Below are 16,074 nucleotides of genomic sequence, written 5' to 3'. Positions count from 1 at the left end.
ATAGTAGTAAAAATTAGGTACTTTTTTGTTGAAAAACATAGAAAAACTAAAAAATAACAACTCGACCTGGCTGAATTAATATCATCATAAAATATATTATAAGAATTATTTCTTTCTATACGAATAATCTTAGTAGCTACCTGATGCCTGACACCCACTTCTTTATATAAAAGCGGGCAAACGAGCAAGAGACTCGTGTGGTGTGTGGTGCACAGTGGTGAACAGGCCATGGACATCCGCAACACCAGGGGTGAAGAGATGCGTTGCCGGTGGGAGTATGCTGTATGCTTGTAGGTTTCTGAGTCATATCATCATCAACTGGAGGACGTCGACTGCTGGACAAAGGCCTCCCATACAGATTTCCACGAGGATCCTGCGTTGCCCTTTTCCAAACGTATTCCGGCGATGTTGACTAGATCGTCGGTCCATCTTGTGGGGGGACCTACCAACACTGCGTCATCCGGTACGTGGTCGCCATTCGAGGACTTTACTGCCCCGAGTCGTATAGATTTAGGAAAACTGCAGCCGATAATTATTTGCACAAAGTGGCTGTACGAGGCAAGAATTTCCTCACAAATCACGTGGTTGTGGAATACCAGACGTTAATATGACGCGGGAACAATGTAGGGGACAGCACGCAGCCTTGTGGGACCCCAGCGTTTATGGGTTTTAAGTCGATAGGTGTGCCGGCCTAATTAGTCATATTGTCCCTTAGGACGGAACATGGGATTACTGGCTATATAAATAGCAGCAATTTGTACGTTAAAACATTAATTCAATTACAATTTTTACTACTACTACGCACCGCTAGCAGGTATTACATTATTATAACTACACTGGCCTTCAAAAGTAAGTATCACACTTTTAAAATTGGGATAACGTTTTAAGTTCACAAGATATACTTTCGAAATAAAATGGACTCCAAAGAGAATTTAATTTTGTGCATAAAAACTTTATATTCGGTAACCTTCTTTTAAGAATTGGCTGAAAAAAAACTTCAAAAACAAAACCATTTCTTTTTCAAACTGGACGTTTCTGAATTACAATTTTACCATTCACATTTTTCTTTCTGTTTTAAATTTTTTTTAAGATCGATGGGTCTTGTTTTAAAAATTTATGCTAAAAAGCACATAACATTTATTTATCATGCCTCTTTCAGTTGAACAATGTGCTAGGATCATGGCTTTTCTGGAACTAGGCATCAGTATGCGTCGCACTGCAAGAATGGTGGCTGTGATGGTACGAACGGTCCAGAAGGTAATGCGAAGGTACGAAGAGACTGGACACCATCTGAGGAGACCTTGTAATGGCAGACCCAGGTGTACCAGTGCCCGAGAAGATCGTTATATTATTTCCACTGTGTTAAGAAATCGCCACCAAAATGCAGTTGAAGTCCAGCAACAGCTACTTCAGACCCGGAGGGACTACATTAGTGACAGTACAGTGAGAAGAAGACTTGCTGAAGCAAATTTGAAACCACGACGACCAGCGAGTGGCCCAAAACTCGAGAGACAGCATCGAGTAGCGAGACTGCGATACGCCCGTGAACACATGCAGTGGGATGAAGAAGAATGGTCAAGAATTTTGTTTGCAGATGAGTCTCGATTCTCCCTTTACACGTCTGATGGAGGGCGAAGTTTTTACAGGCGACCTGGTGAGCGATACCTTCAAGCCTGCATCTCAGAAAGAGTCCTATACGGTGGAGGCAGTGTACATGTATGGGCTGGCATATCTTCAGAAGGTCGCACAGAGCTAGTAGCCATAGAAAATGGCACCCTCACTGGACAAAGATATGCTCAAGAGATTCTCAATGAGTATGCAGGGCCGTATTTAGCAAATATGGGTGATGGATCGATGCTGATGCATGATAATGCCCGGCCACACACGGCTCATATCGTACAAGAGTATTTTCAGGAGGTCGGTATCAGCGTGATGGCTTGGCCATCAAGAAGTCCTGATCTCAACCCGATTGAACACGCCTGGGATGAGCTTGGGAGGCTAGTCAGAAATCGCAGACCACCACCTACTACCCTCAGGGCACTAAAGCAGGCCCTGGTAGAAGAATGGGAGAATATTCCCCAATGTCGGCTCCGAAACTTAGTGTTCAGTATGCCAAACCGGCTCGAAGCTATAATCAGAGCTCGAGGAGGCAATACCAGTTATTAAAAATTAGATAACATGTAATACATTTTAGTTGAATTTTTTTACACTAAACTAAAAATGTCTATTTTCATTGTTTTATCTTTTTTAAGTTAAAAATGTTACTAACGTATAATTTTAGTTTCTAAGAATTAAAGCCTATAAAATTTGCAACAAAACGTTTTTAATCTTAAATCTATCTATAATTTATAATCTATATATAATAATCTAATAAATAATATATAATAATCTATCTATAATTATATATCTAAAAAAATAATTTGAAAAGTGTGATACCTTCTTTTGCACTCCAGTGTATTAGTTATTGTTAATTCTACCACAGTACAGGTATAGAGCGAAGCTATTCAATGAACAAATTTTAATGTAGGTAATGCAATTAAAAAAAAAATTAACAGGCCAGCTGAGTTGTTCTTTAAGTGTTTAAATGATATATAATTATTATTATAATAATAATAATATTAACACACTCTTGCACAAATTATCTTGCCCCAAATTAGGCATATATAGCCTGTGTTATGGGTTGCAAGACAACGATATATTTAATACAATATACTTACTTAAACATACATAAATACATCTTAATAATGATCGATCTATAGTTGCTTTGAGACTCTGTATCCTCTTTTCTCGCAATGAGATTCTGTTCCTCGCGGTTTGCTAGCGGATACCCAGATATTCCAAGTCTTGAGTCGGAGTTTAGATCCATTTTTGGTAATTGAGGCTCCAGCTAAGGTATTCCAAGTGCCTCACGGCCGCCGAGGCCTGTAGACATAACTTGGACTGGTCTCGGTGATGGATTAGATGGTAATCGTCGAGGTTTACTAGTACTCGACATCCCTTCGCACGCAGGGTCTCCGCGACCCAGCATGTTACGGAAGAGATCGCGAACACTTTGTAAAATGATTTTAAAAAATTATTAACGGATTATTATAATATTTATGGATTACGATTGAACGCGGCGAAAGTACATAAGTGTTTCTATGGTATTTAAATATATATAAATTACATTTTGGAAGTTCGTACGGGCACGGAGCCTTGTCATATTAACTGTCTTAATCATAATGACTTAGCGGAGATTTAAAACATCGCTAATATACGCTTGTTAAAAAATGGTATTCATAATCGCATATTAGAGCTAAAACGCTCATTATCTCTTCGATAAAGCTGACGTGACTTATAGTAGCTAGGACCCTTCTATAAACCTATTCTAAGCACTCGAACGCAAAAAAACATGGCCGACATCGATCAGCTATTCGGTAAATAATGTGATTTATAGCTTCCCGCTCAAAGTTGTTGGATATACATCATAGATTGACAACCGACAGACTTCAAAACTTTGATTTTTGAAGTTTGAAATTATTTTGACATCGACTTTTGACAACTGACATACCATTGACATTGAAAAGATGTCTTTTTCCATCGACAGTTCCTCAATAAATTAGCTAAAATCATGTTATTGTACGAAATGGTAATGTTACCATAGAGTGTACTATAATATAGTGTACATAAGTGTTATTATATTAGTTATGGGAGATTTATCTAACGAATATGAATAAGGACTTTTATCGAACGTTCAATAGGCTTAAAACACGTTTTATCTAATATAGCTTTATACATTCGAAAAGCGTTTTATTATGAATAAGGCAGTTAATGTTTACGTGACGTCACTAAGATGGCGGCAGGTTCCAATTTCAACACGCAGGAATTATTATATTTATAACTTTTTAATCCATTCCATTTCGAGTGGCCGTAACCTTTTATAATAATTAAACTAAAACCTGTCTACTTATCTCATACTAAATGTATGGAAGTGTTTAATATCAAATTTTGGATGCTACTCTTTTTTTGCGCTCATTTCAATCAAAATATACAATTTTGTACAGTCATTACTATCGCTATAAAATAATCATAATCTAGTCCCAGGCCGTGCGTTCACTTAGATATTCAGCTGTGGAGTAATAGGATTTACGACAGAGCAATTTTTTTTATAAAACATTTAAATTTATTTATAGATTCAATTCACTTCATTTCCAATCGAAATAGACATATAGTTGGCCAATGATATGCTTTCATCCAACGGTGTTTTTGTATATTGTACGAGTACCTCGCCTCCCGGATGGCGTCCACCCAATGCGCGCAGTCCACTTCCGAAGCTGCTCGTAGCTCGTACTGCCGCTGGCTCTCCCGGCGATATGATATTGTGAAGCAGAACTGTTGAAAAGGATTATTTTCAAAATTAACTAGTTCACCCGTTCACCAGGGGAGGCTCCTTTGCACAGGATGCCGACTTATCGGTACCACAACGGCGCCTATTTCTGCCTTGAAGCAGTAATGTGTAAACATTAATGGGTTTCGGTCTGAAGTGCGCCGTAGCTAGTGAAATTACTGGGCAAATGAGACTTAACATCTTATGTCTCAAGGCGACGACCGCAATTGTAATGCCGCTCAGAATATTTGAGATTTTTCAAGAATCCTGAGCGGCACTGCATTCTAATCGCGTATCAAATACCATCAACTGAACGTCCTGCTCGTCTCGACCCTTATGTTCATAAAATAAATAAATAAAATAGTTATTATATTTTGTGATAGAGTTCATAGATAGAAGAGTGCTGACTATTTCGCTCGTTTCAGGATCAGCTAGAATCGGCCATAGGTATAATGTTGTGTAATGGCTGGTGTTACAGTTCAGAAAAATCTGTGACTTACCGATGCATTTCTCTCCATGGGCGCCTTGCTCAGCCTCTCACAGTACGAGCCCTCGAGCAGCAGAACCCCAGTGGGTCGCGTGTTGTTCTCCGACTCATAGTAGAATAACAGGTTCTGTGTTCAAAGCGAGTTTATTGTTTTATGGTGTGAGAACTGGGTGTACACAACTATCAGTTTTTCTCTTTAAGAATCATTTTCATTTTCTTTAACACGTGTAACCGTATTGGAATGTGCGTTCTGTGTACGTATTCGTATTTTTAGCTTCAAGCTAAAAATAAATAATACAAAACTTGCGGATAATAAAATGTTAACAAAAGTAACTCAACCCTTCTCGTCGACTTCCTGTTTCACAGGCGGCCATTTGCATTAGTTTCTACGCATATAAGAAACTGACTTAAATTACTTGGTACTAAAAAAAATGTATTGAATAGTAAATCACATATAATTATTTCCATAATATTTATTAAGTATGTTTATCGTATGACAAATATATCTATACAACTTGAAGCTATAATATCAACGACAGCCTAGAAGGTTTCGTTGAGATTATCGTAAAAGTGACGTTTGATTATTTGTCATATTTGAATATTTGTATCTGACATTTTCATCTAAGAGTAGGGTTAGGACCGATACTATCGAATACTGTTTCGTTCATTCAATCATCTTTTCTACATTGAATACGATGTAACTAAGAGTAGGATTCTACACGACTAATGCCACGATATATCGAATATCGATTTTAGGAGGAGGCACCCCAGACCGCGTCTTGTGGTTCGGCTGTACCAAATCCTATCATGTATTTAGGCTATAAGAAGGTAGACGGATTTTTGTAAATCTAGATTGGCATACTGAAATCCAGATTTACAGATCGACTGATCCATGAGATTGTACAGTATGGATTGAAGATTATAATTAAGTCTTAAATTATAGATCGGATACTTAAAGAAGTCATTAATGTTAACTTCTTCTATAATAAATTTAGATTGCTGTAATGACGATATTAGCTACAAACCTGATAAAGTATGAACCACCTCAGCTGCCATTTTGCATTGTCCGCACTCCTCTTGTGCAGGTACCCGGCCTATACAAGAAACATCAACATAATGAAATTATTCTTTTATATTTTTTCTTAATGAAGAGATTTAGTAAACAATTTAGTTTAACTAATAAAACACCATGGTTTTCATTAATCAAATATTTAGATTCTACAGCACCTTATAAACGTACTACTATTTCAGGGAGATAATTTCGCGCCAAGCGATTTCAATGATCCTTTTTTTATTGGAAAGGATATACTTCTGATATAAGTTTGGTGAGAGTTTGGTTAGGTTCTGATTATGGGATCCATGACAAAGAAACGGAACTCTTCAATTCTTAGTATCGTCGAATATGACTATCAATGGAACTCCTTAACGACGTACAGTAAGAGTGCCATCTGGGGCAGAATTTCTTACTGTCAGTAATCAAATTGCAATGCGCTTACGTTCATTGCTGCTAAGCAAAATTTAGTAGGTCTAAACATATTAAGACAAATTATTAGTAAGTGTACTTCAGATTCACTAAAAATAAAATTAACAAAAAAACAACCGACTTCTATAAAAAAACTATTCCAAAATAATAGATAAAATATGCAAAAAAAGTAATAAAAATAATTGCGTAATTTTATAAAATCTAATACATCTAATTCTAGTTACAATAATTGTTATTTTTGGAGTCGTACGCAATTTTTTTTCATCTTTTGTTGTTTCAGTGTACCCCTTATCCCTACTTTACTTTACTTCTACTTCCCACCACGTCTTGTCTTGTCTAGGGCGTATCAATGGGCGTATTATATTAATGTTGTTTGTTACCTGTGAGTGGTCATACTGGGCACGTTCAGACAGCGCTATCAGCTGTCCATCGTTCACGCGAACCGACCGCTGAATCTTCGGACTCAACATGGCCGCTGATCTGATATAAAATCAATATATTTTTTATCGTATAGATCCAAAACTATTGATATAAAATTTACACACATTTACACAGTTACTCCATTCAGTAGTTTTTGCGTTTTGACCCGACATATATATATAAAAAAAAATTTGAATTAGGCGTTACTTTGCGGAAATCCATAATTATACAAATGATTTATTTAGTGTTAATTCCGCCAATATTAGTTTTTAATACATACACACAGTCTCGTGCCAGATTTTCGCGAGACAACACGTCCTGAGGATGCCTCGTGTAGAGGCGAAACACGTGTCGAATTGTTTTAAAAACAAATATTGGCGGAATTAACACTAAATAAAACTTAAATCATTAGTACCGACACATATATATAAACAGACAAAATTAATTAAACATATTTTTGGCTTGGTATTCTTTATAAAAAAAATGGATAAAATACATAATTCACCTAAATCAATCAATTGTCCATAATAATATTTCTGAACATCCTGTAAATAATCAAGCAGCCGCGCGCTACGTAGGCACTGGACATAATATTATACTTGTACTACGGCGCGCCGTAGCCTTCAGAACTCGTAGTTGCGTAGCGCCTACGGGTAAGTAATTGAAAATTTTGTTTTATATAATTTGTCTTTTAGTTTTCTATAATTTATTTCAATTGATAATGTCTCTGTAATGTAATCAGCCGTCCATCGTTCACAGCTACACGTTGTATATCTGGATATGTGCTTGACACCTTGAGAGATTTTTATTAATGATTGCGAAACTGAAGTGGCAGTGGGCAGGGCACATAGTTCGACGGACAGATGGCCGTTGGGGCAATAAAGTCCTCGAATGACGACGTAACGGAAGACGCAGTGTTGGAAGCCCCCCACAAGATGGACCGGCGATCTGATCAAGATCATTGTCTAACAGTGGACATCTTACGGCTGATCATCACCTCACATTCAATCTTGTGCGGGTATCGTTTCACCCATACTCTTGTATTCAGTTTTAAGCGCGATATGCTGCTGAAATTTGGTTCATCAAAATCGTAATGTAAAATGCCAGGGTAAGATTATATAGTATATTCAAATGTCTTTTTATCGTTATCTTTTGTATTTAGTATTTTCTGACATTATTTAATTAGGCGTTATTTGCGGAAATCTTGTTCCGAAGAGCTGTTCAACCTGATTCCTGCCGCCAAATTCCACCATCGCACGACACGCCACAAATTAGGATATCATCCCCACCATCTGGATGTGTGGCGGTCCTCCAAAGTGCGGTTTTCAAGGAGCTTTCTTCCACGGGCGGTGTTTCCGGGACGATACGACATGGGTACCTTCAAAAAAAGCGCGTACATCTTCCTTAAAGGCCGGCAACGCTCTTGTGATTCCTCTGATGTTGCAAGAGAATGTGGGCGGCGGTGATCACTTAACACCAGGTGACCCGTACGCTCGTTTGTCCTCCTAGTCCATAAAAAAAAATCCATAATTACAAGTAATAGGTTCCTTTGCACAGGAAGCCGGTTAGATTATGGGTACCACAACGGCGCCTATTTCAACCATGAAGCAGTAATGTGTTAACATTACTGTGTTTCGATCTGAAGGCCGCCGTAGCTAGTGAAATTACTGTGCAAATGAGACTTAACATCTTATGACTCAAGGTGACGACCGCAAATGTAGTACCGCTCAGAATTTTTGGGTTTTTCAAGAATCCTGAGGTGCACTACATTGTAATGTATCAATTGTACACCAATAAATTGTTAACAACTATGTTACCACGATTCATACAAATAAATCATTTCATTTCATTTCATTTCAATTACCATCAGCTGAACGTCCTGCTCGTCTCGTCCCTTATTATCGTTAAAAAAAATATTCAAAAGTTGTGAGTTTTTAAATAGAGTCACATTTGACATGAACTGTTAATTTGTTCAATTGCGATAAAGTTCGTAATAAGTCTGAAGTCAAACTCAGATCTACACTTCAGTTAACGTGATTAATTTATAAAGGGACTCCATACAGATATTTAATCACTATACTAATATGAATCGAGTAAATTGTATGCTAATGAATTCTCAAACTAAATGGTATGTGTTCCCAAAACGCTACAGAATTAATTTACAACATTCCTAGAGTATATTGTAGTTAAATTAGACAATCAAGCTATTGTGAGCCGGGTTCGGCGGAGGTATATAACACGTTATCTACGACACTACTTTTACACATAATTATAATCTATGACTCTCAATACAGGATGGTTTTTTGAAAAGGGCGGTGATGGCCAAGTCAGAAAATACAAGACTCAAAGGAAAGTCATGAAAGGAATCATGCCCTCGATTTATAAGAAAGCAATTTTATTTATGGAATAGGAGGACGAGCGTACGGGTCACCTGTTGTTAAGTGATCACCGCCGCCCACAATCTCTTGCAACACCAGAGGAATCACAGGAGCGTTGCCGGCCTTTAAGGAAGGTGTACGCGCTTTTTTTGAAGGTACCCATGTCGTATCGTCCCGGAAACACCGCACAAGGAAGTTCATTCCACAGCTTTGTAATACGTGGAAGAAAGCTCCTTGTAAACCGCACTGTGGAGGACCGCCACACATCCAGATGGTGGGGATGATATCCTAACTTGTGGCGTGTCGTGCGAAGGTGGAATTCGGCGGCAGGAATCAGGTTAAACAGCTCTTCGGAACACTCCCCGTGATAAATGCGGTAGACACACAATGAAGCGACGTCTCTACGCAACGCCAAGTGATCCAGCCGTTCACAGAGCACTGGGTCCCCGACAATTCGAGCTGCTCTGCGTTGCACGCGGTCAAATGGATGGAGCTGATACTGGGGTGTGCCAGACCAGAGATGACAGCAATAACTGCATATTTAGTTTTTTAAAATTTCATGAACTTTTGACGGGAAGAGTTTTTCATTTTTAGTAATACATATCTTTGCAAAATTTGATCCTTCTCAGCAACACAGTCCATTGTTTCAATAATACAGGATGTAATTTTTTTGAAAAATCATTTGGGTCGGTTTCTGTCAAAAGTTCAAGAAATTTTAAAAAACTAATTACTTATGCAGTTATTGGTTTCCTATAAATCTAGGGCAAGACTCCCTTCACGACTTTTCTCTAAGTCTCTTAGTTTCCGACTTGGCCATAACCGCACTTCTCTAAAAACTATCTTGTATAGGATATAACGACATATCATCACACGTAGTGTGACAGCGGAACGGCAAAAGTGTGCTTAAAGACAATGTTATCAAAGTTTTCTCCTTAGTCGTGTGTCAACTGTCACTGTCCGAATCAAATCTGAACTGAATAAGTGTTTTACATTGCTGGTTATTGATCAAGTATATTTTAAACAACTGGAGTAATCGCAGAAATGTATAGACTTAGCAGTCGAAGCTTTTTATGGTGTCATTTGTGAATTTGTGACGTTTGATGAAATCGTAATTGATACACCCTGCCCATAACAATAGAGCACCGCTCAAGATCCTTGGAAAAGGGAGAAGTTGAAGGAGCGGCACTACAACTGCGCTCGTCACCCTGAGACATAAGATGTTAAGTCTCTTTGCCCAGTAATTTCACTAGCTACGGCGCCCTTCAGACTGAAACACAGTAATGCTTACACATTACTGCTTCATGGCAGAAATAGGTACCCTTAATCTAGCCGGCATCCGGTGCAAAGGAGCCTCCCACTCGTAAAATTTATCAAGTATATTTAAAACAACTGGAGTAAACGCAGAAATGTATATATATTTTGATTGATGCTAATGATTCGAGCCTGTCTTTCGGACATCCTTCTCTGTCCATGGTCCATCTTAACACGTTTTTATTAGCTTCACCTGTATGTATATTTGTTTGTAACCTACTCATTTGGGCGCGATTTTGACCCACTTTAAACGGCCAGATTTCATTCAAACTTCGTAGATTTATCGAAAACTGATAACAATGTATTAATTTTTAATTTTTTTTTTTTCAATTTGCAAAATAATTGTTAATTTATATTAATTTTTATCAAGCGTCTATAAGACAGGAATTGATGTTAATTTTAAATTTTAAATTAAAAAAGCGTGTTTCTTAGGTTTTTTTTTATCTACTATTTATTCAGTCATCACCTATCTGATCGTAGTACCTAATACATTATTATTATTACCTAATACATACCACCGTTTAAAAGATGAGACAGTTGTCTCATGTGAATACAGCTGTATTAGTTAGATCTATTTAGTGTTCTTTCATAGCATTATGTAATAGTGCGGTTTGTTATTGTGCAATATAAATTTGTTTTTTTTTTATGTCAATACGGGATGAGACGAACAGGACGTTCAACAGATGGTAATTGATACACCCTGCCAATTACAATGCAGTGCCGCTCAGGATTCTTGAAAAACCCAAAAACTCAGAGCTGCACTACAATTATGCTGTCACCCTGAGACATAAGATGTTAAGTCTCATTTGCCCAGTTATATGACTAGCTACCTATGCCCTTCAGGCCGAAACACATTACTGCTTCACGGCAGAAATAGGCACCGTTATGGTACCCATAATCTAGCCGGCATCCTTTGCAAGGAGCCTCCCACTGGTTAAGAGAATTTGAAAAAATGATATCAGAATTGTCATCTATTTTATAAATACTATTATATAAAAGCACCCTACAGCTAATGTTATTAGCTGTAGGGGAGATTTTAAGCCATAATTACTGTGGTGGAATTTAATAAACATAGCGGAAAATTTAAAATAGACACGTGCACCATTTTGTGATAAAGGACAACAAATGAAAAAATGAAATGAAAAATATTTATTTCAGTAACAAAAATGGTACAAACATAATGTGTGGATGTTACCTTCTATTAAAAATTCTTGGGTGGAAAACAGTTTATATGCTTACAATCCTCGTTATTCACTACTAATCTGAATAAATCAACCTACACAAAAAAGTACAAGCTATAAAAATAACTTTTTTGAGAGAAGTACCAAAAAAATGCGTCACGCCATGCCAAAAAACCTGTTAAACTTCAAAGAAAAGTGGTAGTTCAAAAAAGCTCGGCAGTGTTAACTATAACCAACAGCAAGCATTAGCAACCTACAAATAAGACTAAAGGATATGTGCAACAGGACTGTAGTAGTGTTCATAGCTCGAAATGCTATTCTTTCACCACAAAACTTTTCTAAAAACACCATGTTTGCGTGTTTTCTGCTTAATCTTCGCCTTAAGTGATAACACCTGTGCCAGAAGGCCACGCTCTTCAATATCAATTAGAATTAACAGTCCTAAAAACTAGGGATCACAAATTAAGTCTAAATATATATATACACACATATATATATATATATATGAAGAAGAGATATCATACTTTAAAAGTTTATGTATATATAATTGTGAAGTATATCTGTATGTATTTTCTGAGATCTCATTTGAAATGCATGTAATGTGTCCTCATTTCTATCACAACGGCATTATCAGCAAACAAGCTAACTTTGAAATGAAACTTTTTTGAACTGATTCTATTCGTGTGATATATTTTTTCTAAAACGGCCGAAATATATTCTAGATTAGATTTGACAACAGAGTTCAGCCTAGCGAAACTCTTTAAGAAAAACAAGCGATTCACTCGATCGTATGAAACGTGCACTCGTTGATAGATTGACAGATGACGGCTATGCTATTGTAAAAAAAACGGAGATAGCCGAAATCCACTACGTTTTAAGCAACTGTTCGCTTTCAAACATAGCCGGACTATACTTTGGGGCCATTCTCCATACTTTAATTACTACCTTTGATTACTACCATTTCAAACTTATTATTATTTACATTCTCTTTGGCAGAGTTGAAATACTTTTCAATCGATCAATCGTGATTGGAACTTCTATAATCTTTCGTATTACGGATTTTTTTTTAGTTTATTAGCTAACATAGAACAAGAAAGAAACATTTTTTTAAATAAGTACCACGAAAACCTTATGGGTATATCTGGGTACAGAGAAACATTAATTTCATAAAACCTATTATTATTTAGAAAGTATTTTTTTGAAAGCTCACTGTTGCTCAGCGGGCAATGGAGAAGTCTATGCTCGGAGTTTCCCTGCGAGATCGAATCAGAAGATCCGTAGGAGAACCAAACCGACATAGCCCAAATGATTGCGTAACTGAAGTGGCAGTGGGCACGGCACTTAGCTTGTCGGACAGATGGCCGTTGGAGCAGTAAGGTCCTCGAATAACAACCACGTACCGGAAGGCGTAGTGTTGCTAGGCCCCCCACAAGATGTTTATTACTTTGAGATAATTGGAGATATATATCAGATGGCCTACTGAAGTTAACCTGCATCATCTGCATTTAGCAGTGTCAATAACAACTGAGTCGTAACGCATTGCATAACAACCTAAGGTGAAACGCAACACGCAACACGTCATGGCATATCTGCTGTGCCTGTAGCTACACCCAAGCTACACACAAGAACATCCCTTTTTTGCGACATAAATAGATGTTTGTGATGGTAGTAGGAAAAGCCCGACTAAATCAAAAAGTACCTAAGTCCTAAGTTCTTGTGCCACAAAAAATTACTTTAATTTTCAACCGTGTTTGAATTGCAATCGTTTATATGCATTTGATATGATAGACGGACAGTATCTTGAAATATGGTTCCGATTATTACTAATTCTAATCTATGTAATATCTATTTTAATGTAAAAAAATCGGAATAAGAAAAGGAAAACACAGACAGAAGATTTTATAATAGAACCAGCAATATGAGTTACAATAATCACTCATTGAAGCACGCCTATTTCGAAGTAGATCTAGTGCGTATAAATCCATTATTTTACAAATGAATTTTATTACAATTCAAAATTCAAAACAACAAAATAGGATTCAAAATCACTTATTGAACGTCAAAAACTGCCAATTAACCTAACCAACAACCTTTAAATTTAAATATATTATTAAAAAATGGCTCTGTCGCAAATTCTACAACTCCACAGCTGAATATCTAAGTGAACGGACAGCCTGGGATTAGATTATGATTATTTTATAGCGATTGAAATGACTGTACAATATTGATTATATTTATTCAAAAGAGCACAAAAAAAAGAATGCTGGGAGAGTTTCTTGCGCCACTTTTTCTCTCTTAGAGCGCCATTTGTTTCCGAAGCGGTAGCAGTATCTAGTATATTAGAAATGACATCAAAAATAATTAAAAATAAATTTCTAAAGGAATCAATTCTGAGAAAATAAATGCATGCCTTTTAAAACGGGCGCAAGACCCGTCGAACGACGCGACCACAAGCAATTACCATGACGACGCCCGCCAAGCACTCAACCAACTAACAAGAATGAATACCTACCCAAATAAAGCACGCAATGCTTGAGTAAAATATCAAAGTAAAAATATTCTGAGGATTTAACTTTAAAAAGTAGAAAAAATAGTACCTATTTGTGCACAAAGAATACATTGATAGTGCAACTTAAAGACTAAAATATAATTAAGTAATTGATATCTATAAATACTTACGATTTCAATGATGAGCTCTCGAGACTCCACTTAATATTTCAACATGTTTGAAAATACTACTATAATATTACCTATGATATTAGACATTAAGCTCATTGGGTGCACTGAGAAAGTCAGAAACATTTTTACTTAATTTAATAGATTATAGAAACATCAACAATGTATAGTATAGAAAAATTATCAACATTAATCTTTCAAGATAAATCACGAGAATGAATGCCTGTTGAATATTTAATAGCAAATGTGACGATTGGTTTATTGTTCGCGTTAAACGATCAGGCGTTTATTTTATGAGTCCTAGATTACAGTTTTAAAGGTTTGATCGCGGTGGTCAGTCATGACTTTGAAAGTTTTTTTTTTCTAAAATTGATTAAGGGTTGAGGTATGTGTCCCTGTCGAAGGCGACAGTCCGACTGCCGGGGATAGCACCTGTTAGCTGGATCGACCCTTGCGCGCTTGCGTTCCTGATGACGTGCAAAATATGCTATAGATCTAATAACATTTAGACACGATTTCATTGCATTTATTTTAATTTTACTTTATTCGACAAACCAACAATATTTATGCACAAATGTAAAAATATCAACACGACTTAAAACGAAAAGACACATAGAAAAATATCAATAACTGGCATGTACCAAAGATTTAGAGACATACAGATATTTAAAGTAGTGTAACAAAAATAATAGTAATTTCTACAAATTAGCTTCCTTAGGTACGCAGGGAGTCAATGACATTATGACGAAAGCAGGTTGATGTGGAATTAAATAAATTGAGTTGCTGATTATTTTGAGAAACTGTATTAAATTGGCGACAAATACGATTGATGCAGGAGTGATATGCTAGGTTAGTACGGCTACAATTATCTTTAAATATGTTGTTGGTACAATCTGTACGTTTAGGGATTTTACAATTGAAAATTATTTTTGGTAATAATGAAGTATCGTACAATTGAAAATTATTTTTGGTAATAAGTAAGTAGTTTGAATATTAACTATTTTTTTTTTTTTTTTTTTTATGGAATAGGAGGACAAACGAGCGTACGGGTCACCTGGTGTTAAGTGATCACCGCCGCCCACACTCTCCTGCAACACCAGAGGAATCACAAGAGCGTTGCCGGCCTTTAAGGAAGGTGTACGCGCTTTTCTTGAAGGTACCCATGTCGTATCGTCCCGGAAACACCGCACATGGAAGCTCATTCCACAGCTTCGTAGTACGAGGAAGAAAACCGCACTGTGGAGGACCGCCACACATCCAGATGGTGGGGATGAAATTCTAACTTATGGCGTGTCGTGCGAAGTTCACGGTAAATCATCACGGTTCAAGTTCAGCCGAATTCCACATTCGGCGGCAGGAATCAGGTTGAACAGCTCTTCGAAACACTCCCCGTGATAGATGCGGTAGAAAACACACAATGAAGCGACGTCTCTACGCAACGCCAAATGATCCAGCCGTTCACAGAGTACTGGGTTCCCGACAATTCGAGCTGCTCTGCGTTGCACGCGGTCAAATGGATCGAGCTGATACTGGGGTGCGCCAGACCAGAGATGACAGCAATACTCCATGTGAGGCCGGACCTGCGCTTTGTAGAGCGCTAGAATGTGGGCCGGCTTGAAGTATTGCCGTGCTCTATTTATGACGCCCAGTTTCTTTGAAGCCAGTTTGGCTTTGCCCTCCAGATGGCCACGGAATTGGCAATTGCTCGAGATTTCGAGACCCAGTATTCCGATACTAGGCGAGGCTTTAAGGGAAGTGTTCTCGAGGAGCGG

At 37.3% G+C, this 16,074-nt stretch overlaps 1 protein-coding gene across 1 annotated transcript in view; it reads right to left on the bottom strand.

Moving 5' to 3' along the window:
- Positions 1-14,390, bottom strand: part of LOC126965504 (ras-specific guanine nucleotide-releasing factor 1-like) — a 55,201-nt gene extending 40,811 nt beyond the window's left edge. Inside the window, exons 1-5 of the mRNA XM_050809137.1 lie at positions 14,306-14,390; positions 6,717-6,816; positions 5,879-5,947; positions 4,867-4,980; positions 4,265-4,371 (exon numbers count right to left, since the gene is read on the bottom strand). Coding sequence (XP_050665094.1) covers positions 4,265-4,371; positions 4,867-4,980; positions 5,879-5,947; positions 6,717-6,806 — 380 coding nt within the window. The 5' untranslated portion in view covers positions 6,807-6,816; positions 14,306-14,390. The remainder of the gene's footprint in view (positions 1-4,264; positions 4,372-4,866; positions 4,981-5,878; positions 5,948-6,716; positions 6,817-14,305) is intronic.
- Between the last annotated feature and the right edge of the window lie 1,684 nt (positions 14,391-16,074).

This window comes from Leptidea sinapis, chromosome 7 (genome assembly GCF_905404315.1).
Source record: "Leptidea sinapis chromosome 7, ilLepSina1.1, whole genome shotgun sequence".
NCBI lineage: Eukaryota > Metazoa > Arthropoda > Insecta > Lepidoptera > Pieridae > Leptidea > Leptidea sinapis.
Note: the sequence above shows the minus strand (reverse complement) of the source record. Positions and strands in the feature narration are given on the sequence as shown.